General features: G+C 37.3%; 1 protein-coding gene across 2 annotated transcripts in view; it reads left to right on the top strand.

The window, feature by feature from the left end:
- Positions 1-5,940: 5,940 nt before the first annotated feature.
- CSMD3 (CUB and Sushi multiple domains 3) overlaps positions 5,941-24,264 on the top strand; it is a 1,213,340-nt gene continuing 1,195,016 nt past the window's right edge. For both annotated transcript variants that reach the window (XM_030795533.1, XM_003256134.3), the window contains exon 1: positions 5,941-6,521. In XM_030795533.1, the coding sequence (XP_030651393.1) occupies positions 6,344-6,521 (178 nt within the window). In that variant the 5' untranslated portion in view covers positions 5,941-6,343. The remainder of the gene's footprint in view (positions 6,522-24,264) is intronic.

Raw genomic sequence — 24,264 nt, 5'->3', positions numbered from 1 at the left:
AGTTACAAAAAGTTAGTGAATTCTGCTTTATCACCAGCAAAGCAGTCTACTATGAGTGAAAGGAGATTGCAAGCACAGGTGAAATGTTCTTGCCTTCTACCTGTGGGCTGTGTTTTGCTATATTGGGGCTCTGGGATTATGATCAAATATAATTTAAGAAAAAAGCTTGCATGTTTCTAGAATTGACTTTCAATTGTAAATTTTTTATTGCAGATATTTAGATTTCTCAGTTAACAAAATTACAAAAAACTGATTCTTAAGTAGATAAATGAAACAAAATAGAAAGAAGGTCCTACACATACTACCTAATTTAGAATGGACTAAAAATCTGCAGAATAAAATGTATTAATGGTTTTATTGTGCTCTGAATATTTGAAAATATGCATTTATCTAAAAATTTTTTCATTAATTTTAAAGATTAGCAGAGAATATGTAGATAATAAAGACAGTACCAAATTGTTAAAAGATAATAATGAACTAATTGGATGATAACCTCTGGATATCAAATCAAATATATACTACATTTTGATAATAATCTTGATATATTTTGTATCTTATAAAATCAACATTTTTGATTTATGTTCTCTAAATATTTATGGGGTTTGTTTTGTTTCGTTTTGTTTTGAGATGGGATCTCACTCTGTTGCACAGATCTCAGCTCACCACCACATCTGCCTCCAAGTTCAAGCAATTCTCCTGCCTCAGCCTCCAGAGTAGCTGGGATTTCAGGTGCACGCCACCACACCGGGTAATTTTTGTATTTTTAGTATAGATGGGGTTTCACCATGTTGGCCAGGCTAGTCTTAAAATCCTGACCTCAGGTGATCCGCCTGCCTCGGCCTCCCAATGTATTGGGATTACAGGCGTGAGCCACTGCGCCTGTCTATTTATGTATTCTTAAAGACATTTGAAACTGATACTACATAACTATACAGTGCATGTGAGTTTAAAGAATGATGAAAAAAAGATTTGCTATACCGGGAATTGAGGTTTATTCAGATAATGTCAGTGACACAACTTTATTACTGATGAAACACAGAGACCCGAATTATCTTGATTATTTAGCAAAGCTACCTTTTGCTTAACTCTTTATTTTTATTCTTCTATGCAAAGACAAGTTACATAATATTAGTCCCAGGTGAGCAAGAGAGTGAAACACACTCAAGATAAACAGAGAAATCTTTAAAGAATCTCTCTAATTCTTCTTATCTGCTCTCTTTCAGGATAATTAACCAAATGGCCCCCAATTATTTACCATGATTCCCTCCTTTCAGGAACCAGAACTCATACATGGTTCATCTTAAACTAATATATGTAATTTTAAATTTTCCTTGTTTAAGAATGCAGCAGTTGAGAAAATTTGAAAGTGGGCAAAATTATTAGATTTGTGGCTCACATAAAAATAAGTGGTTTTTTTGTAGTCAGTTAATGTAGTTCATCTGTATGGATGGAGCAATAGTTCTGTGTCCAGTTTTAAGGCTTTTCTGTTCTCTTGTAATACAATGTTACTACCTTTATTTGACATATAAACTTCAGTCTGATGTTCTTAATGTTGTTATAAGCTTAAAAACATTGAAATGCCTGTTAAGCTTCAGTATTAATGAAATTGCAAGAGGAGTCAGGACATAAGAAAAATGAATTCCTAGGAAAGCACACTCAGGAACTCTTCCAGCAGGCCTGTCTCCACCTCTCTACGATGGTTCCTGATTTACAGCAGGAAGGACAGATCCTTCTATCGGCTTGATAATTTATCTTCTTAAATATTGCTCTTTTAAAGAAAATTACTTTAACATGAATACTAGGTCTCTTATCTTCCTTTTCCCTCAACAAATAAGGACATTTATAAATCAAGGTAATGCATATACTTAAATTAGAATCCCCTCATTATTCTAGGTTCAATATTTAAATTCAAATATTTTATTTTGCAGAAGTTGGAGAGGTCAGACGTGACTGATCCAAGAATGAGCATTTACTGAAAAATGAGAAAAATGAGTTCCTCTTTTTCCCCTACTCTCCTGGCAGTGAATTCTATATAAAAACTGCAAATGAGGAGGAAAATATCTGCTTGGTTATTTGTAATCATTAACATTTTATCTTATTCTAACTAGTTTTTTCCCACAGACCCACAGATTTGATTTTCAGCCTTTTAATTAAATGCATGTGAGAATGTGTGTGTGTGTGTGTGTGTGTGTGTGTGTGTCTACAGTCAATGAACATTTAGTTTTAATAGGCAGGAACATTTCTATAAAAAAAATTACTTCACTTGAGCAAGAATCTCCATGTAAACCTGTGATCTATTATATAAATTAGAAAAAAAAACACTTTCTAAGTTTATAGCTGCCAAAAGTATATGCTTCTTTCCGAAGTTAAAGGTAACACCCTTTCCACATTTTTGTGTTGTGTTTTCTCAGTGTACTCATTTTGTTTTGATTATGTTATTCATTTATCTTTGATATTGCTCCTGTGGTGATAAAACATAGTAAATAAATGTTGAAGGGGCTAGTCTAATACTGGGCAATTTTTGGAGAGGGGTTTATTTTCTTTTTTAGTGCAATTCAGCCCTGTTTTAAGATCAAAGTTAATTGTATTCCATAGGTATTTGGGGAAGGAACTGAAAAGGAATGGAAATCTAGTACTTCTAGTTTAAAGAGCTTGTGCATTTCTGATTTAACCTCTTTTTAAAAGTTCTTAAAGGTACTTAATCATTGTGTCTTAATGATCCTTGCCAAGTCACGTTTTACCATGACCTATATGTGGGAAGATCAATAGGCTGCAAGAAGTAAATAAAAATTTTTAAAAAGAGGAGGAATTTTAGTAACTGACAAGTATAAAAAGAAGGAAAAAAGTTTTTTTATTTATATGTGTACATATATATTCTAAAATTTTCTCACTTATAAACTATAAATTATTGCTTTTCTATAATTATGTATCATATGTACTGTAAAAATGATTCACTCTTTGTTACTAGACTATTTCCAAACAAGCATCTTTGGGAGCTAGCATAATATATAGTACAGTAGGGAAGTATATTAACTCTGAAATCAGGTGCCATAGGTTCATACTTCTTACATGTGTTACTTCAGGCAAGGCAAGATAGTTGACTTTTATGTGTATCAACTTTTTTTCATCTGTAAAACTAGGATAGTTGTTATGCTTGTCTCAGAAAGCTGTAGAGCTTGTCTCAGAAAGTAGTGAGGATTGAATAAGATATGTTATGTAAACATAGCACAATGCCTAATGTACAGTAAGCACCTGAAGTTTGCTATTATGTTAGCTATTTTTCCATAATCTCTTTCTAATATTCTTACACAAATGAATGTATAGCTGTGTTGCTTTCCTACAGATCAGCAACAATAGATAATTTCTTTCTCCCAAATGTAGACACTACGTTTCCCGCCCCCCCCACCCCCACCCCTTCTGGAGAAACTAAAGGATTCTCACCCAGGATTGTGGCTGAAAATTTTGTGTTTCTGGAATACCTTTGGAAATCTTTCCTTAAAGAGGATGCTGTTCACCAAGAAAGACTAGTGAGATCTAGCACTAAACACATTGGACTAAACACCAAAGCTCCTGATAGTGACTCTGGATAAACCACTTTAACTCCTCATGCCTTAACTTTTTCCGTCTGTGAAATATTATTTTCCATCCTGTCTCAGAAGCTGGAAGACACAGGTGAAAATGGTTTGTGATTTATTGTGAGCTGTAGAAACTAGATATTATAGTATTGTTCAATATATTATGAGATTCCAGATAAATCTTTTAACAATCTCACATGAAATGATAGGCAGGATTCATTTAGGGAAAGATAATTGGATTATAGGATTAGCCATGTGTTTGAAAATAAATATCAGAAATTGGTATCTTACTAGTAATCTTTATGGTCTTTTAATCAAAGTTTACTTACTTCGTGCACAATAATTACTGTTAAAATGCCCTGTCTTTTGAGAAAGGTTTTTTTTTTTTGCGGGGGGCGGGGGTGTTGTTTGTTTGTTTTTTTGGCATGAAGTCCTCCTGTCTGGATGTATAGCCATGTGTTATGTGTTCAAATAGATTGCATAAAACCCAATATTTTTGTTTCCTTTAATAAAAAGTAAATTCAGTTGAGGTGACTAACCTCTGCACACTTGGTAAGGAGGGTTTTTGCTGAGCATCCTCATTAAGTCCAAGGGCCTGTTTACATCTCTAACTGGTTGTCCAGCCCAGCAAAGGCAACAGCAGCAACACCACACGCTGACATCTTGACTGCAATCAATGCCAGAGCAGCTGCCAAGGCGGCAAAGCAGGCTAATGTCGTTTTCCATGTTGATCCTCCCAGTCTCGGTCTAGTCCCTACCTTGTTGCCCACTCCCCTTCGAAACCTGCATATGCAGACAATGAAAGAGAGCACTGAAAAGAAGAGACAATGTTCTGCCTGAGGGCTCTTAAAGTATCTCTCTGAATTTAATGAGGTCAGCTAGGCGTCTACAGCTTTTACCTTTTGCTACAGCTCCCTACCCAGGACAGAAATCCCTCTCTAACACACAAACACACACAGGCGTGCACACGCATATGTACTGCAAAAATACACTTGGGAAAACACCTACGCATGGCAAATCACTCTTTGTATCTTTCATAAACACGCACACTTACCTCTCACTACAGCGCGCTTATGCTCGCGCGCGCGTAGACACAAACACACACACACACGAACTGGGAGAATCACAGACCCACACACAGTGCCACGTACCCCAAGAGATCAGAAGCCTTCCTACGCCTGCAGATCGAACTCACTCGCCACTCAAACCTATGGACACTCGCAGTGTGCCCACTTCCCAGAGCGGAACTCCCTCCAGATGCTACCGCCTTGCTCTGCAGAGCGGGCAGCTCCAACGCGAGCCAAGGGACAAAAGCTGGCCAGGGTAATGCTGCGGTGCACGGGACCAAACCCATTATTTGTGCACAGTGCGGGGAGCTGCAAACTCAAGTTGGGCAGTCCTCTAGACTAAGCTTTGTAGATAGACGCTCACGCCCCTGATAGCCTGAGGCAGTTAAATGGAGCCACAGGCAACAGCAATACCCTGTTTCAGAACTAGCGCTGTGGCACTCCCCACTGCTGAAATGGGACCAGATTCCTGAAAAGGTCAGATCACCAATCAGTTGCCTAATCTAAGAAACTTGTTCATTTAAAGATTTGGGCCAGGACGGTGGTCGAAAAAAATCAAGGAGCACGACATACTGGTCCTGGGGACACGGTTCCCCTACACCAAGGGATGGCAAAAACAGGGTCCCTTATACATGCGAAGGAAGAACGGGCGGCTCGGAGATGGCCAGTAGATGGCGCAAGAACTCTTCCCTTGTGCAATCTTAACCCTTGCGTGATGCATTGCGGGGGGGAAGCAGAGCCAGATGTATAGATACATACATTTTTCGTTTTGAAAGAAACCTCCTATTTACATATTTGGTACCGATTCAGAATTAAGACAAATGGGTTTGTTCTAGATAACTACCACAGATAAAGTAGTTTAACTGCGGCACACACCAACTGAAAAGGGGGTTGGGAGGATGAAAGGGAGAACTATTTGAGGAAACGATACTGACTTCCCATTCCACCCCACCCCCGCCCAGGCCAAGGATGAAAGTCGTTTACCGAATCATAAAAACCCGGTGACGGGTTTACACATAGTTATTTGAATACGTAAATACATGTGTTCAAATACATTCTTCTCTGTGTGAAGGAAGAATTTATTGAGAAAATTGTCTGTGATTTCCTTTTTCAATTAAATCACAGGATAATAAATGGAAGAAGCCTGCCTGAAATATACCGCAACTACAGTAGTAACACATGTCCCATTATAACGACGTGGGCATCGATGGAGCCCGATTCATTATCGTCACGGTTTCCCCAAAAGCAACACAGATCCTCCGATTAAAATATTCCTTTGACATGCTTCTGTATTCGCAGCCTGCAACGGAGAGCTCACTAACATATTATTTCTTGGGCTGCTTTTACAGGCAGAATTGATCTATTCGGGGAAAAAAAGCAAGCCCCTTAATTTCAAATATTGTGTGGAGTTTATCAGAGAGCAGAGCTGGGTTTTAAGAGGCTCACTAGTGGTTTCTGGTGGTTGCTATAAAGAGCTAGAATTGGGGTAGATTTTGGTGGAGGGGAAAAAACGCACAAGAAAAGACAGAATCCAGAGTAGCTGAGACTTTGTGCCCCCGTTGGAGAGATGGTTGAGTCCTCGTCAAGGTTGCTGTGGTATCCCAGAAACACCATTCACTCTGAGCTGTGACCGCGCACCAACAACAGCAACAACTCCACTGCGCCGGGCTGAGGAGCAGGAATTAGGAGCTCGCGAATAATATGAAAGGGATCCGCAAAGGGGAAAGCCGAGCAAAGGAATCCAAACCCTGGGAGCCTGGCACGCGAAGATGCGCTAAATGTGGCCGCCTGGACTTCATCCTGATGAAGAAAATGGGGATTAAAAGTGGATTTACGTTTTGGAACCTCGTCTTTTTATTGACGGTGTCTTGTGTGAAAGGTAGGTCTGCTTTGGGGGTCCCCTCCGCTTTGGATGGAGGTGGGCTGACTTGTAGATGGAGAGAGGCTGGAAGCTTACTTTGCAATTTGCACGGATAAAATAATCTGATAATACTAAAGAAGGAGTTGATTCACAGCTCGTTCTCCCCCCCTCAGATAGGAAATGCATTTTGCTTGCCAGATTTGGCGTTCAATGCGGTGATTGAGCTTGTGCTCAATAAATATTCTTGCAGTATGCTCAAACGAATACGTGAGTTGGTTAGTATAGCCTCTAACTAGTGGATATCCAGGCAGAATTCCTCTGCAAGACTTTTCTTAGTGGTGAGGATTACCTTGATTTCTTGTCAGATCACTAGGGCTTGAGGCTTTAGGTGGAATACATATATTAAAGACGCTGGTCTAAATGCTTTTTAACCCTTTCAGGGAAGAAAGTTATCGACGTGCTAGGAATGTGTTGATTTTAAATGCATTAGGGCACAGGGATCTTCCAAGCACTGCCACACCAACATGAATGTCTGCATGCATATATATGTAAATTATTTGTACGTGGGCTTCTATTCAATGTTAAATGTAGGGGAGCTTCCCTAGGACCTGTGGTAGAGGTTTGGCAAAAAATGAGGCTTTCAAAGGGTCTGAAATGCCATGAAGTGTAAAGAACCACCTTAAGGGATGAATGAAGGTAGGAGGAAAGTCATTAGCTGACGACCAAAAGAAAATCCCCAGCAAGTCTCCGGGTTCAGACAGGTAGAGTGAGTGTCACATGCACAGACAAGGGGAGGGGGTAGGTGGGATGTAAAAATGTATTCCCAAGCAGGAAGGCAAGGGACAGTCAGTGTCATGGGAAAAAGACCTGTCCTTAGGGAGAAAATAGATCCATAGCTGTCTTCCACAACTTCTCCTGCACCCTGCTGCCCATTAATTGCTGCAAAGAATACTCAGGAGGTGTTTATGACTCATGCCATCATTTTTTGAACAATCACCTCTCCATACTCATGGCAGCTCGAATAGACGCTATGGATGTCGCTTTCAGTGAAGCTAGTTTCAAATCCCGGGTGTCTGTGTGTCGCGGGGGGGCGAGGGATCGCGGGAAAAGGGGTGCTGTTTTGGCCCAGGCGCGCCAGGGCTGTCAACACAAACTGGACGCTTCTTCCTTTGTAAAGGAGTGCCTCTCTGAACCGCAATCGGGCCGCGTCTCTATGAAACAGTTTATTGTCCAGCTTGCAGCTGGCTGTCCCCCCACGGAAGGCGGCTCATTTGCATTCAGTGGAAATGATAATTCATGTTTTGGGAGGAGGGAGCTGGAGAGGTTACCTCTCCCTCTACTATGACCAATGATGGGTGGCATGTCTAGAATTTTAATTTACATCCCAAAATGCCAGGAAGTCGCCCCGGTCTCTGTGGCAGCAACTGCCTTGTAATCCCAACCTACTCCTTAAAGCTTGATTTTTCTTTTCCCTCTGGGGCCTCAGAGCAGCTCTGAGCCGAAAAGCTTGTCCTAAGTGGCACAACTACACTGCCTAATGTACAAAAGGCGGCTCAGGTTGCTTACAAGGTTTCTTTGTCGCTGGCTCGACGTGTGAGGAGCCACACATTTATGCTTAGTTCGCCTGCCACTGGGAGTTGGTGGTTAATGGATGGCCCTGGGGCTGCCTGCTAGACGCGCGCTCCGCGTGGGGGAGGCGCGAATAGCCAGCAGCAGCTCTGGCAGAAAAATGTAAGGGTGGCTCCTGTGAGAAGATGACCAGGGTTTAAGTGCGAGTTTTCATGTGGTACCTGTTGAGCCAAAACACATTCGGGGGGCAGATGAGGGGGAGGGAAGTCTCCGAAGCTGGGCGAGCATTCCAGCCTGACGAACGCCGATCCGCGCAGCCTGCAATTAGAGCCCCGGCTGCCCGCACCTACCGTATTTTCCGAATGAGATGCGCCGATAGAAAGGAAAGGCGCGTTAATTTACTTTGGACTGATATAATCGGTTTAGCTTTGGAGATATTGAGAAGGAAGAGTATGTCATAGCCTTCTTTGATCCTGTGCAAAATCAATATTCTACAGACTATACGTAAAAAAACATTTTTTTCAATGTCAATAAAGTTATTCATTGTCACTCATCGGGCACTTGGAAGGCAACTCCTACATTTTACGATTTGGAATACTGTCCCCAAATTCTGAGAAACTTGCATAGGTTGTATGTTTTAGACCTGCTGTCAATCTCCGAATGATGCCAATTTTGATAGTTGCTTTTTACTCTCCCTTTCCTCATTTTATTTTAATTTCACCTGTCTCAAGGCTTTCCTAAAGCCAAGATTGATGCAATGCCTTAACCATTGTTTGCCCCAATGTCTATGCTCGCTTTTGTCTTCTACACTTTCTTCTGGAATGTGAGGTCCATGAAAAATCTCAGACTGGGGAGCTGTTGTAAGGATTTTAAAGGTTCTAATCTAGACTAGCGCGAGGGCCCAGGAAGTCCGAGGCAGGCAGTTTTCCACGTGAACAGCTCTAGCCACGAGAATTCCACCATCTGCCTACAGTTTTCATCCCTCCACCATCTCACCTTTGAGTCCAACAGCAATGACAAAGAGGCTTAGTGGGAGGAAACGCCTCGGAGTGTAAGATAAAGTGGTCTTAGGTAGGCCTGAACCACTCGGGTGGGGCTGAAAAGGAAAACAACCTTTCCTTGGCATTTCATTTCCACTGTCATCATGTGAAATAAAAGGCTGTGGAGAGCACCAAATTGAGGCGTGGGACAGGGCAGGTGCTGCTTAGACTTGATCCATGCCTATTTCAAACTGAACTCCCCTCCCCCGCACCCCCCACACACGCACACACTCACACACACACAGGCTGAGGTTTCTGAAATGCCTCCAGCTGCAGCGTGTCTGTTTAGGTCTCACCCAGATAGAAACTGTGAATCTCCTAGTCGTGCTTAAGCGTCCCGCCCATGTAAAGAGACACCCATGGGATGCTTTCCCACGCTGCTTGTCAATGGATCCCAGGGGAACACACACCGTGCAGCGAAGGTACCGCGAAGGCACAGATCTCTGGGTAGGCAGCAGGTGGGAGACCGGGTGCGGCGTCGCGCACCCCACGCCAGAGCGTCTTTCCAGGGATTCTCGCCAGAGCGACTTCGTGAAGGATCCACGTTTCTGCGTGCTCTGAGACTCCAAGGAGATACTACTCCTGCCACAGAGGTCTTTTGGAAAAGTGGAAATCTCATCCTCTCCCGCAGTTAGTTGCTACTGGAGAGGGGCGCGGGTGTCTTATGAGGGGGAAGAGCTGCCAGAGGCACTCATTAGCACCTTTTACAGACGCCCACCCAGGTGGTCATGTCCCGAGCTTTCAGCCCCACGTGTGTCCCCGGGGACTGACACCCACAGTCCTCGCCCATAAGGCGACAGTGTTTCCCAACACGTCAGGAAAAGATCTGTCTTAGCTTGAGAGAGCTTTACAAAGGGGGCTGAGGGAAGGGGAATCAATGTCTTTTCAAAACAGTAACAGCAAACAAAAACCCACCTAGCCAAAACCATTATCAAAACCCTTCCCCCGACACTAGCAAGACTGAGAAACCCACTGAAAGGTAACCTTTGTGTTTGAGTCAGGGCCCCCTCCTGCTGCAGTTTGGACAGGCGCCCCTCCCTTACATCTACTTCCTCTGGGAACACTCATTAATTTCTTCAAGAAGATCAGCCTCCCTGAATTTTCATGGACAACCCGAGGTTGAAACTGGGTGGCTGACTTGGCTCTTGATGTGCGTGTGTGTGTGTGTGCCTGCGTGTGTGTGTGCTGCTGGGAGGAGGACACATGAATTGACACGGAGAAGCCTTTAGGAGGCTCCAAGGGTGGGTGTGAGTGTGTCCTAGGCGGAAACGCCTGGCGGGTAACAGTGCGTTAATGTTCCCAGGACTCCAGATGGTCAGTGGCGCTGCGACCACTGCTGTCACGATGAAGCAGAAGTGCGGAGGAAGCTCCCTTTCTCCAGGGGGACCGCAGCGCTGTCCTCACTCAAATAACTTATCTAAGACGCACTCAGGGAGTTCGGAAAGCACATTGGGGAAACAAGGAGTGGGGATTGTGGCTCCTCTACAACGTCCCCGTCCCCCAGATCCGTTCAACGACGAGGGAAAGGCCAGCAGGGGGGCAGCCCCCTGGCTCAAGTGCTGCAAGGGCTTAGTTAGACTCTAAGGGAGAGAGCAGAAGAAATTAAACCGCACAGTGCCATCTGAGTAGCCAAGGTGGTCTTCTCTCAGCCCCGCTGGAGTGACCAGCTAAGGGGCTGAAACGGGGGCACGCACAGGGATTGCTGCGTATTGCAGAATAATAATGAAGGAGGACAACCAAAGGAAGAAAGATGGGCTCAGGCATGAGGCTGGTTCTCTTCTCCCTGAATGCGGTCCTATCTTTGGGGAGGCTTTGCACCACCGAGTTGCTAAGTTAACCCAATTTACTGGACTGACAGGGCTTGAACAGTTACCAGAATTCCGAGCTGAACTTCACTGGACAGTTAGCTTGTTGAAAGCGCTCTGAAATGTCCTTTTGCAGCACCGTACTTTCCGGAATCATCTGGTTGGGGAGGAGGCGGGTGCTGCATTAGACCCTCATTGGAAGAGTATGTGAGCAGAAATAATTACGGAGAAGGTTTCAGCATCTTGAAAACCTGATGCCAGCTCCCTGGAGATCTTTCAAGGAGAAAAAGAGTAGAATTACTCAATAAATTAAGTACTCCGGGAGCAAAGGCTTCGTTCCAGTAGTTATTACCGTTCATGATCTTAATTAGCATTTCTATTTGTAGGGTAGCTGAATTAATTTGGAGTATAAACGTCTTTTCCCTAAACACAAAATTTGGTGTCTACAGAACAGTGAAATAACAAATAGACACCAAATGTCATCTGTACGTGGTTCTAAGTACAGTAAAACTCTATCATAAGTGATAGCTGATAAAACAAACAAACAAAAAAAGTAGGAGAGGTGTGCAGTTAATAATGCCTTTGTACTCATGTGGGGAAAAAAACCTCTGACCTTAAATCGCTTTCTAAGATCTCAAATGCAAAAAAGTGGAAGGAACTAAAGTTTACTTCCTTAGCCTCCAAATATACTTCTTCATGTGTTCCAAAGGGTGTTTCTCTTCTACTTACTTATCTGGGGCTTCAGAAATGGCTTAAGGATATAAAATATCTTCAATATATAGTCTATTTTAAAGCACTAAGCATATGCCTGGTAAGGCACCAGTTCCTTTAAGCAACATGACCTTTTGAGAAAGTACGCCATGTTGTACTTTGAATTCCAAGATTTGGGAAATTAGAAATAAAATGGTTGTAAATGACAGATTAAGAAAAAATGTGTAAGATACAAGTAAAATCTAAGAATATTTTAGTTTATTTACATGTACATTAAAACATAGCTTTAACTGTTTTTTCCCTATCTCTTTCTTCTGTCCCCTTTACTCATAATCCAAAGGAGTATATAATTTAGAATACAGTGGAAATATTGATTTGGACTTTGGATGAGTATGAGAATGGTGCCATTACAGACACTGTGGTTGCCAAATTCATCTTTCTGCTCTCAGAGTGAGCAGGTGGGTGATTCACGGTATTTCCAGGTATACCTATCTCCATGCTTGCAAGGTTTTCTCAGAATTGGGCCCCTTGTTAGGCTCTTATTCTCTTCAGGAACATCACTTTTAAAAGTATCACAGAGAAAAATCAATTTGTTGAAGACCTGCCAGTATTCACAGCCACATTGCTGATGATCACCTTTCCTTCTTTTAAGGCCCCAGTCTTGCAGCCATCAAATATATTTCATGTCTTAAGGCCCTTTGCTAAGCTGCTGTTTGGTGCTGGTTAAGGAATCCTAATGATTAATATTTTCTATATAGTGATAATTTGTTGCCGGCAACCTAATTTGAAATATCTAAAATGTCTAAATTTACATTAACATACGTATTATATACCTGTGCTTGGAAGGAAAATAACAATGGTAATTATGTGGGAGATATCATCACATTATTCAGTTAAGGCCCTTAAATGTTTGGACTACAGTGATTTTCAAAGTGTTCTCCAACAAGTAGTACCAGCATCCTCTAAAATCCTTTTAGCAACAAAAATACCTCAGTTTCCCAGATAAGGTCTGTTGAATCAGATGCTTTGGGAGTTGGGCACAGACACTGATGGTTTAAACAAGTCATCCAGGTAAGTCCTGATTGCACTCTAAAATTTGAGCAACACTACAGTAAAGTGGAAAGAGCAAGGGCTCTGGAGCCACTGAAGGTCAAATAATGACTTTTGCCCACAATTATCTTTGGACTAGCAATTCAACTTTCCTAAGCTTCAGTTTTATTATCTGTAAAAAAAAATACATGACAATATCAAGGGTTTATAGGGAGATGACATAAATCACGTACATAGCCCAGTGCTTGGCACTAGTAGCTATTGCCAATATTATTCAAATAAACATGCACATGCAAAGCCTGTATGAACTCCCACTTTATCTATAACACCACCACCTTCACTTTTCCATAACAGTAAATAAAAAGTGTAGCCTCTTCTCACTAGCTATTATTTCACTTTGGCTAAGTTCCCAGGCTGTTATACAGCTGAGAAACACTCTGAAACTGCTGCTTATCACCTTTACACATTTACTTCTGGTGCTGGCTATATGAATAAGGGGCAGACTCACAGCTAAAAAAAAAAAAAAAAAAAAGAAAAAAATGTTACCTCTCCTCCTGTGCTGATTTCATCCCTTGCATTCTGATATTGATTTCTTTTAATAGTGATTGATTAATGTACTAACATGAATTTGTTCATTCATCTTGTCACAAATCATGACATTCATAGGTCCTTAAATATCAGCTAGTTCACTGCTCATGTATTTTACAATAAGCGCAAATGCCAAGAAAGGATAAGTAATTTTTGGTAGTTTACAAACACCATTAATTCCAGAACTGAGACTAGATGACAGGGCATTCGAGCTCATTTTCAATTCTTTTTCTACTTTACCTTACCAATTTTATTAGAAAGTTAGCTCAGATGGCACCAATGAAGATAGTCAACCAGAAAAATTAATAATTCAGTACTATATATCAATTAGCATTAGTAATTATATGTTTGTGGTAAAATTTTTAAAATGATAATTACTTATTTGGTAGAAGACAAAAGGAGATAATTATGGAATGAAAAACTTTTCTAAGACTGATATAATGTGTACTTCAAATAAATAACTAATTGTATCTTCAGTAAAGTTTATTTCTTGACATTACAAGTCTGTAAATAAAATCAGTGTATTGACTTTTTCACATCTCAAAAGAACATTGAGGGGCAGTACTTAAAATCAAATTTTTATTTATTTCTTATAATCTGTAGACAATTTCTTACTTAAAAGCTTTTAAATCTAGAGAAATGGTTCTTTATTTTTTTCATGGGTTTTATTAGTTTAAGTCATATTTACATGAGATTTATGTATTCTCTCTAGTTACATTTTCATCTGCATATTTTTTCACATGATATATATAAGACAATTATCATTCAAAATTCTATAAGAAACAATAATACATTTTATAAATATTTTATAAATATTAATTGTATAAAAATCCGTACGTTATCAATTTTAGTGATAGTTGAAATATTTTTAAAGTCATTTTATGATATGGGAGTAAAATTTGCAAAGTTAATAAATTCTACTCTTTGAGGAGTTGAAATGTTCAGAAAAAGATTGAAATATGTAAATAGTAATGAGTGATTCCCTTAAAAACCTAAGTCCGTAATGTTTAAGATTATGAAGATTTTCTTTGCTTGATGTTAGCAATTTTTAAAGACATATTAATGATCATGAGTTTAAAATAATAGGAAGGATTTTTTAACTATGACATTAAAAAATATGATTAAATACCACTTTGAGAGGTAGTTTGTAAATGGAAACAGACTCCATAAAAGTAGACTTATTACATCCCAAATAACTAAAAAAGCAAGGGCTTTTGCCATAGTTTTCTGTTATACAAGTTTATCTGATTGACTCCAGGATGATCAGAGTTATTTACTATATAGAGAGGATACGAGACATTCTTATGTTTTGGGAAATGGTACCAGGATAAAATTCTTTGTTGTGTCTTTTCATGTGTGATGCTTTATGCTAAGCCCTTAACTAAAGTGTCCTTTACATCTCAAACAGCTCTTTTCTCCCTTTTCTTCCTGTATTGAATTCTAATAAGTATCTTTGAGACAGCTATTATCTCCTATATAGAGATTATTATCTCCTATATAGAGATTATTATCTCCATTTTCAAACAATACACATTTTCCTGACTCCAGAGTTCAATGATTTGCCAGGATCATACAGTTAGCTAAGTGAAATCTGAAATGATAATAGATTCATAAGCCATAGACTTACCAACATCTAAAAGAAAAATGTAAATGACTAAGTTACCAATTAAACCTCTTCATTTTTAAGAGAAACTTTGAGGCCCTGAAAATTTAATTTAGAAGAAAGCTTAAGATTAATAGTCATGATTAGATAGATAGATAGATAGATAGATATCCCACAGTTACAATAACACATAACTTAATTGGTTTTGTAATTTTCAACATCTTTCACTTAACTTGACTAATTTTATTCTCTAAATGGTCTGTACAATAGATATAAAAGATACTTTCTACTTTTATAAGCGATAGTAAGCAAAGTAAATGCATAGGCAATACATATGTTAAATATGACACTATAAAATACAAAACTAGCACATTAAGTAAGATAAAACAGAGGCAAACATTATAACCTTTAGCTCCTAATGGAGAGCTTTTGAGTAAAATTTAACATTTATGAATGCAGATAAATTTATGAACTTCACATATAAAATAATTGATAAAATTATATCATAAGCATTGAAAAATAAAATTGTTTTACTTGGTATCTTAATCTTCCACTCAGCTCTACAGAATTTAAAGGATATGAAAGTTCTCACAGTGTCCCCAGTCTAGTGTTTACTAGGCAGGAAAAGTGCATTAGATTTATTTGTGGGGGGCAAATACATATTTTTCAAAATTAAAATATGCACATCCAAATTCCATTCACAAAGTCTATTTCAGTCCATAAGTGCCTGTTAGTTAAAAATATAAGGGTAGCTGTGTATCTTCACATAAAAGAAGAGACAAGACAGAGAAATGAAATGACTTGCCAAGCTAGAGAGTGAAAACCAGTCTTTACCTGTCCAGTGTACTTTTCTTGCATTTGATACTACTTTATGAGCCTCTTTTCTTTTAGACATAACTGGTTTATGAGAGTAAAGCTCATTGAATGGAGAGACCACTATGCCTACCCCAAAATCCTGATCAGAATTAAAACTAGACTTTTTGAAGTAATTGTGTAAGGAGACACAGATACATGAGTATATTAATATAGGCAAATGGGAAACTTCACATGCAATCTAAAGATTAACTTAAGGATTAACTGGGGGGAATATAGATATACATCAGTCTATGAAAGAAAAAATGTTTTTATTAAATTATACTTAAGTGCTCAAATTTAGCATTACATTTTCTTGTGAAGATGATAAAATATATTTTCATATGTAACTATATTACTTTTGTCATTTCTAAACTTTATAGACTCTCCCAATATAAACTAGCCTTTTTCTACATGCATTATTAAAGCTTTATTTGTTGTTATATTTTCAGAAATTTTATTTTAACCTGTCTTTTTAATTTTAAAGATAAGTTATCCTAATAATGTCCTCATGTGTTTTAGTCATAGGATATACTTAATGCATTTAATAGTTCTTCATAGGCCATTCTTATTTTAAATAGTTTTGATATATGATCTTATAACAGATAGATGTAGATTTCTCCAAGATTGGCAAAGTCCCAGATAAAAGTACATTTATAATTTGTCTCCAAGTCTGTTTTCTACAATTATTCATTCCAAAATTTTATTTATTGTTGAAAACTGATGATCAGCCAAGTTTTTCATTTTAGAATGCATCTGATTGTTGTTAGTATTTATTTGATTTTATTGAGATTTAAAATCACAAATTCACTTGACATTTCATTTTCGTGATCTTAGGGAGAGGTAGACAATCAAAACAACTTTTCCCAAACTAGTTCACATTCCTATTAGCCATTTGTTTCTTCTTTGATAGCTACTTAATAAAACTTTCAGCTGTGTTTTGTTATTTGATATTATTCTAATTTCTCAAACATGTATTTTAGCTTTTTATGGGGCTATGTTTTTTTTTAATCTTCTTATCTTTTTTGCTTGTTTACATTATGGGAGTTATCTTATTTGAAGGATATTTGAGGAAAACATATTCTTATTTTACTTTCTCTTAAAATAACACACAATGTACCACATAATGCATACACCCACAATGAAGTTTATCAACTTAGTCAATAATTAAAACAATATAAGCTTTAAATTAAGCTAATTTGTAATTTTTAGAAGAGATTTAGTTTTCACTTTTAAGCTATATTTTCATTATGCAGAAATGGCTCCTCTGAATCTGTTATCAGAAGTATAATTTTAATCTCAACTAAATGTTAGTAATGAATTTATGCTGAGCTACCTGCATTTTCTAATATTGAACTCTGTGTTGCTAAAGGCTGCATATGCAAGATAAGTGATCAAAGTTAGAAAAACTGACAAAAAAAATACAGCTGACTCTTTTGGAGATGAAAAATACTCTACCTTGAATTTATTGATTCCATACTCTAAGTGACCTAACTATGTACTCTAGACAAAATATTTACTCAGTGTTCACATATATGGAGAAATGTGGAGTTAAGATATTTTGGCTGATGTCTAAATCAAAACAGCTGAACTGATTCAAATGTTTTGTGTAAATAAATTTGCATCCAGGCTGCTAATTTGTGTGCCAACTTTCAGCTTCCTAGTTTTGAAGATTATGGAAATGATAAAACCTCTAAATGAAGTTTGTAATAGAAATGCTGACAGGCTCATAATTACCTGTATTGAATTCATGTTCAAGGCTCTTTTTACAGCCTTTTAAAAAACTTTCGTCTTTAAATCCTGCCAGTACTTGAGTACTCTTTTATTTGTTTAATCTTTTTAAAGGAGGTCAGACAGAAACCCTTAAGATCAATTTTCTAGCAAGTGCTAGAAAATCTTTAATATCTGTGTTAGCTTGAGAGTCTTCATTAATATATTAACAAGTAGATATTAGAAATGACATTTTGACCTTATTTTTTATATATTGCCAATTTGTGAGTTCTTAGAAATTAGCCATTTTTCAATAATTTGAAGATTACTACTTATTTTCCCCTTCTTCACAAAAAGTATTAAAAATTTCCTATTTTAGAAAGACTTTATATTCTAATTATGCTTTCAAAAGCAATTTCACAAAGCCCTAAAAAGAAATTGGAAGACATTAGACATATTAAGTTTATCATTTGCTATTTCATGTAAATATCAAATTAATTTTTTTATATAATTTTCTTTTGGTTAAAGTAAAATTTAGAATATTATGCTTTATGTATTAGAATGGTATTATTTTGAAGTGAATATTATGGGATTGACATAATTTAAGTTGTGAAGGATACAGTGATCACTAAGTTTTATTTCTGCAAAACAATCAGTGGGTTATTTATCAGTTCTAGAACTCTTTGAGACATTCCTTCAGCTATCAATTATTTACTGAGAGCCAGTATGTATCAGACTCTTGCCTAGACTTTGCAAATATAGGGATGAAGGTCTCGTCCCTATCCTAAAGGAAGTCATCATCTATTTGAAGCAGGCTTTCTGTGTATGTAATGCCAAAACAATCTGATTATTGTAAAATTGTTTAGTTCTTCAATGGGATTTTCTTCTCATGTAAATATCAGTGTAGTTAGTACCACCTTTATTTATATATCATATATATTGTATCTTTACCTTATCACAGGTAAATACGACATTCTACAGATGCTGTTTGTAACTTTCCAATGAAAGGCATCATTTCTGCAATTTAACCTAATGTAATTTTCTCTTGTAATTTCCAATTAAAATGTTTATTGACTCCCATCTGTTCAGCCAACTGATATTAACTAGTTTATCCAGTATTAATGAAGATCGCACATGCATTTCTCTAATAGTGTTTGTACAATTATATAATCATTTGTGATCACCAAATTGTGCTCTTACACTTTTTTTTTTTTTTTTAATGTTTGTTCCTGTCTCAGAACTCCTCCTTGGCTTCTTAATACTTTCAATTTAAATTCAAATCTCTGTCCCTTATTTCATGATTCACATGAAAGAAGACTGAGCTAACTTACCAAGGTCAGCACCTAAAAAGAGCAAGAAAATTAGCTAAATATAAATATAACAGATCTAGTAATTTTTTCCATTTGTTATTGTTGTCTTTACTGGAGATGTGTGCTGATGAAGCACAGTTTTTCAATAAGTACATTATGTTTTGTTTTGATTTTAATCTGTGAGGTTAAGAGTAATAAATGAAGACATAATGGGGAAAATACTGTCATTTCATCAATGCTAGTTTTGCTACATAGGAGTTTGGTGAAATAATCTATCTTTACAAAGTTTGGAGAGTCATCAAATTTCATCATGTATTTTCCATTTTTCTCATTCCTGCCAAGTATATTATTTTGATGATTCATGTTATTCTGATATTTGTACCAACAGATTACTTCAGAACTACAAAAGTATCTCCTCATTCTCTTTCACATTCTATAAGTCACATTTCTTGGTGAGCTAATAATTACTTATTGTGTAAGAAACCAGAATTAATGTCTATTAACACAACAAATAGTAAAGGTTTTTTTTCCTATTGCTAAGCCTCAAAATCTTGACTATTAATGTAAGATCAGAACTATGCATTTCCATATCTATGTGAATTTCTATTTTTTCTACTTTGATAATTTCAATGAAATTAGTATATTTTGAAGCTGGAGAAAAAACGGCTTTGAGTAACATGCATTGTTTTACTTAATTTTATACAAATAAAGCAAAGCACTTCCAAGTGTTTCAGGGTGAATTTTCAACAGTCTCCATAACACATAACATAAAGACGACCTATTTAAATCTTATACTAATTCATGTGAGGTAATTTGCATTACATGCTGAGTTGGTTTCATCAATATCCCAACATCAGCATTTAAGATTTTTCTTTTTTTTGTATTTGACATAACAAAGAAGAAAGTGGTCCTTTTACATTTGACAAAGCTATATTACACAAAGAAACAACCATAAACAATATATCCCTGTGCTGCCTTTCAACTCACTTTGTTTTTCCTCCTTAAATTACAACTCAATTTCAAAGTATCGCTGACAATTTACATATAACAGCAATATCATAACATGGACTGCTTGCCTAAAATGCAGTGGAGAGGCTGTCAAGTCAGTTTGTTTACTGTTAGTACAAAAGAGAATCTCAGAGAAGCTATCTATAAGAGGTACAGCCAGCCGCGGCGCGCGGTGGCTCACGCTTGTAATCCCAGCACTTTGGGAGGCCGAGGCGGGCGGATCACGAGGTCAGGAGATCAAGACCACGGTGAAACCCCGTCCTACTAAAAATACAAAAAATCAGCCGGGCGTGGTGGCGGGCGCCTGTAGTCCCAGCTACTCGGAGAGGCTGAGGCAAGAGAATGGCGTGAACCCGGGAGGCGGAGCTTGCAGTGAGCTAAGATTGTGCCACTGCACTCCAGCCTGGGTGACAGAGCGAGACTCCGTCTCAAAAAAAAAAAAAAAAAAAACAGGTACAGCCAGCCAAGAATGATAACTATGTGAGGTTAGGCAATTGTTGATTAGTTAGATTTCATCATTCTACAATGTATGTATCAGGTTGAGCACCCCTGTGAAAATTTGAAATTCAAAATACTCAAGAATGTGACACTTTTTGAGGTCTGACATGATTCCACAAGTGGAAAATTTCATATCTAGCCTTATGTGATGAATCACAGTCAAAATGCAGTAAAAAGTTATTTTCATAAACCAAATTATTAAAAACATATATAAAATTACATTCAGGCTATATATATTAAACAATTATATTCAGGCTATATATAGATTATGTATATGAAACATAAGTACATTTTTTGTTTAGATTTGGGTTCCATCCCCAAGATATTTCATTGTGTATATGCACATATTCAAAATTTTTTAAAAAATTTGAGATCTAAAACATTTCTCATTCCAAGCAGTTTGAATAAGGGATAATCTACACTTTAAAGTATCATGTTCTAGCTGATACCTACGTACAATGTTATCTGTCAAGTTTAAAAGAAATAATTAAAAACTCAATTTAAGGTGAAAAAATAGCCTAAGAAGCCATAAAAACATTTTTCTTTTTCATCTCTCTCTTACACTCTGTGGGCCACACTGTCACTTTTCCAGTGTTTTGTTGTTTGTTTCGCACGTTTTTGTCTTTCACCTCTACAAGCCAGCTCCCTAGGATAGGGTCTTGTTTCTACCCCATCACTACCTTAACTTGAGGGTAATACTGTGTTGCCTCCATGGTACTACCTTTCCGTGAAATTCTACATGGCCCCACAACTTTACTGCAACACACAGTCTGTTTGTTTTATTTCAGACTTACAGAGGAATACCATATTGATTGACTTTCACTTAAATAACTATAAGATACAAACAAATGAGGTCAAGTTTGAATCAAGTGATCTTTGCCAGATCAGCAAGCTCTCTAAGAAGAATGTTTAGATAAAAGCAGCAAATTTGCTACACATGCATCATGTACTTTTTAAACCCCAAATTTAATGTGTAGGAGCAGAGGGAAAGCTTTTCTTCCTTCTTCTTTGAACGTGCTCTGAAATGACTGTCAATAAAGAGATTAACAGAGCAAAAAAGCATACAATTTTCTACTGTGCATATGGACATGAGGGAAGCACCACAAAGAGACTCAAAGAAAAGCCAGATGGTTGAGGCTTAAATACCCCTCTTCATAGAGGACAGCGAAATAAGAAGTGGGGGCAGTAGCAGTAGTTAATTTTGTGGGTAGCAAATGATTTACAGGGGGAGATAAGTGAGTTCCAGAAAACAATGACCTGGGAGAAATTTCCTCTGAGCTCTCGGGGAGGTGGCAGCAAGGTGAGGGACAGAACTTTGCTGTGAAACAAAGTTGTCTTATTATTCAGATAATGTTTCCCAGTAATCACTCAAAGCTGTCCTTGGGCAAATAGATAAAATTCTATCAGAGTGTGGTTTTTATTCTCTTGTCTTCATTAGTGGTTAATCTTTCCATGGTATTTAATAAATCTTTCCTGGCTATTTCCTGGGTATTACATCAGTTGCATTCCTTTTGGAAAGAAATTTTATTAGTCAGACAAGAAAATTCCAGAAAAAGTCCTTCCTTGTGCTTGGGGAAAAATGGAGGATGGCTAGGGGAAGAGGAGGATGGGAAGGGCAGAAGGAGACCTTGGTTCCAAATCTTGTTTCTGAGGCCTACCTATTTCATTTCAAAGCATTCAGTATGCCAAAGTGCCAGACTTTCAGGGTATCATTTTCTGAGACCCAGAAAAATGCAGTCGACAAAATTTTATAGAGTGAATAAACACAATGTAAACATGAAGTATATGCATTCTTATTAGCTGGATATTTAAGCACAGGTATTTCTAATTTATAAAATCTGTGCCCTATATTTTGTTTCAACTTTTATTGTAGTTAATTTTTCTTCAAAGAGCTTGTGAAAACACTTTTGTCCGTAGGAAAAGTCATTAGGCATTTTTAATTTGTATGCTTCTTCATTTCTTTGCTCATCTTCATGGCAGGAAAAGAAACTAACATTCATTGTCATCCCAATCACAGTGCAATTATCTTGGGATAAACCCTGCTCAACCCTGGTTGGCAATTCCTTTCATATGTGATTGTGTTCTATTTGCCAATATTTGGCTCATTTTAACTCTGGATTCATTATAATTTTTTTTCCTTTTGGTCTTAGAAATTTGGAATATGAAAAACATAAGTGTTTAAAATCTTCTTACGTATTCTTCGTGTTTTTCTCTAATTATTTTTTGCATCAGGATTGGGTTTTATGATGTCAGTTATATTTATTTCTATCAGTAGTATTTCTTTGAATGATTTGCTAATACTTACACGTCATCATCATATTATAATTTACATTTCTTTCTTTTTTTTTTTTTAAACCGGAATCTCATTGGAGTGCAATGGGGTAATCTCAGCTACTACAACCTCCACCTCCCAGGTTCAAGAACTTCTCCCTGCCTCAGCCTCCCAAGTAGCTGGGATTACAGGTGCCTGACACCAAGCCTTACTAATTTTTTTTATTTTTTTAGTAGAGGTGGGGTTTCACCATGTTGGCCAGGCTGGTCTTCAACTCCTGACCTCAGGTGATCCATCCGCCTCGGCCTCCCAAAGTGCTGGGATTACAGGCGTGAGCCACCCCACCTGGCCTAATTAATATTTCTTATTTTATATTATATATACATGTATATACACATATTTTATTTTTGTTTTAACCCACAGCCTAAGAATTTTGTTAATATTTTTTTCTAGGAATAAAATTGTAGACATAAATATTGAGCATTTTTTTCTAGTTTTGTTTCTATTTAGTTTTACTACTTCTATTTTGTTTCCTTTGCTGCCTTCCAAAATTTAAGGAGAAGCATTCCATTGTGTTTGAATTTTTTTATCTGTCTTACTGTGGTATGTATAGCATTTTTTTCTAAGTACTCATTGAGAAAATATTATTAATTCAATATGTTGAAAAATTATCTAATCATTTTAATTTTGGTTCTGAATCTCCTCCTTCATTAAGTGCATATGAGAATTCATTTTATTTTACAATTATATATTTTTTGTTATTTCTAATTTTAAAACATTGTGTTTTGTTTGATGTGATGTGGGGCAAGGCTTTTCATTTACTAAGTATATCTACATCACCCAGTATGTAAATGTTTTTAAAAAATATTTATGTAAGTTGAGATCTATTTTAATATTGCCCATTTGTTGCAAACTCCTCATGTCTTGATAATTTTTGTATTTTATGTTTCATAATATTATTTGAGATCTTCAATTTCTACTTTACTTCTTAATCACTACTGCTTTTGTTAGTTTCAAATTATTTTCTTTGCATGTTGTCTAAAATATAAGAATACAGATGTTAAGTTTTAATTAGATATTTGTGACATTTTTACCTCAATAACCATTTAAAGAGCCTCTGTTTTTTAAGGCTACCATTAGATTAGTGTGATTGAATGAGCTATAAATAGTTAAATTATGGTCTCTACATGCCATCAAAGAATTCACAATTCATTCTAATGGTTAAAGACAAAGTTAGCAAACAAATAATTCTAATATATTTTCATAAACACTATTATAAAGGACATAAAAAGCACTATGGGAGTTAGACAACAATGATGAACTTCTCTGAGAAAGAATAGATTGAATTCCTGATAAAATTATGATTTGAATAGTGTACTGGTGCTTCCCAAGTAAATAATTGAGAGCATGAAGAAAAGCTGCACTCCAGACCCAAGGACTCTAATATGCACTATCTTTTTATCAGTAGTACTTTCTAAATCTGCCCCAACACCAAGCAGAGCTTTTTATGCAGACTAGTCCTTCAAAAATCACCAGATGATGTTGGAGTAAATATATATTATGCCTCCATGTAGTAAACTAAAAAAACAAGTGTAGGCCAGGCGCAGTGGTTCACGCCTGTAATCCCAGCACTTTGGGGGGCCAAGGCAGGTAGATTACCTGAGGCCAGGAGTTTGAGAGCAGCTTGGCCAACATGGTGAAACACTGTCTCTACTAAAAATACAAAAATTAGCCAGGCGTGGTGG

This window comes from Nomascus leucogenys, chromosome 16 (genome assembly GCF_006542625.1).
Source record: "Nomascus leucogenys isolate Asia chromosome 16, Asia_NLE_v1, whole genome shotgun sequence".
Taxonomy (NCBI): domain Eukaryota; kingdom Metazoa; phylum Chordata; class Mammalia; order Primates; family Hylobatidae; genus Nomascus; species Nomascus leucogenys.
The sequence above is the reverse complement of the archived record's forward strand: the minus strand, read 5'-3'. Positions and strand labels throughout refer to the sequence as shown.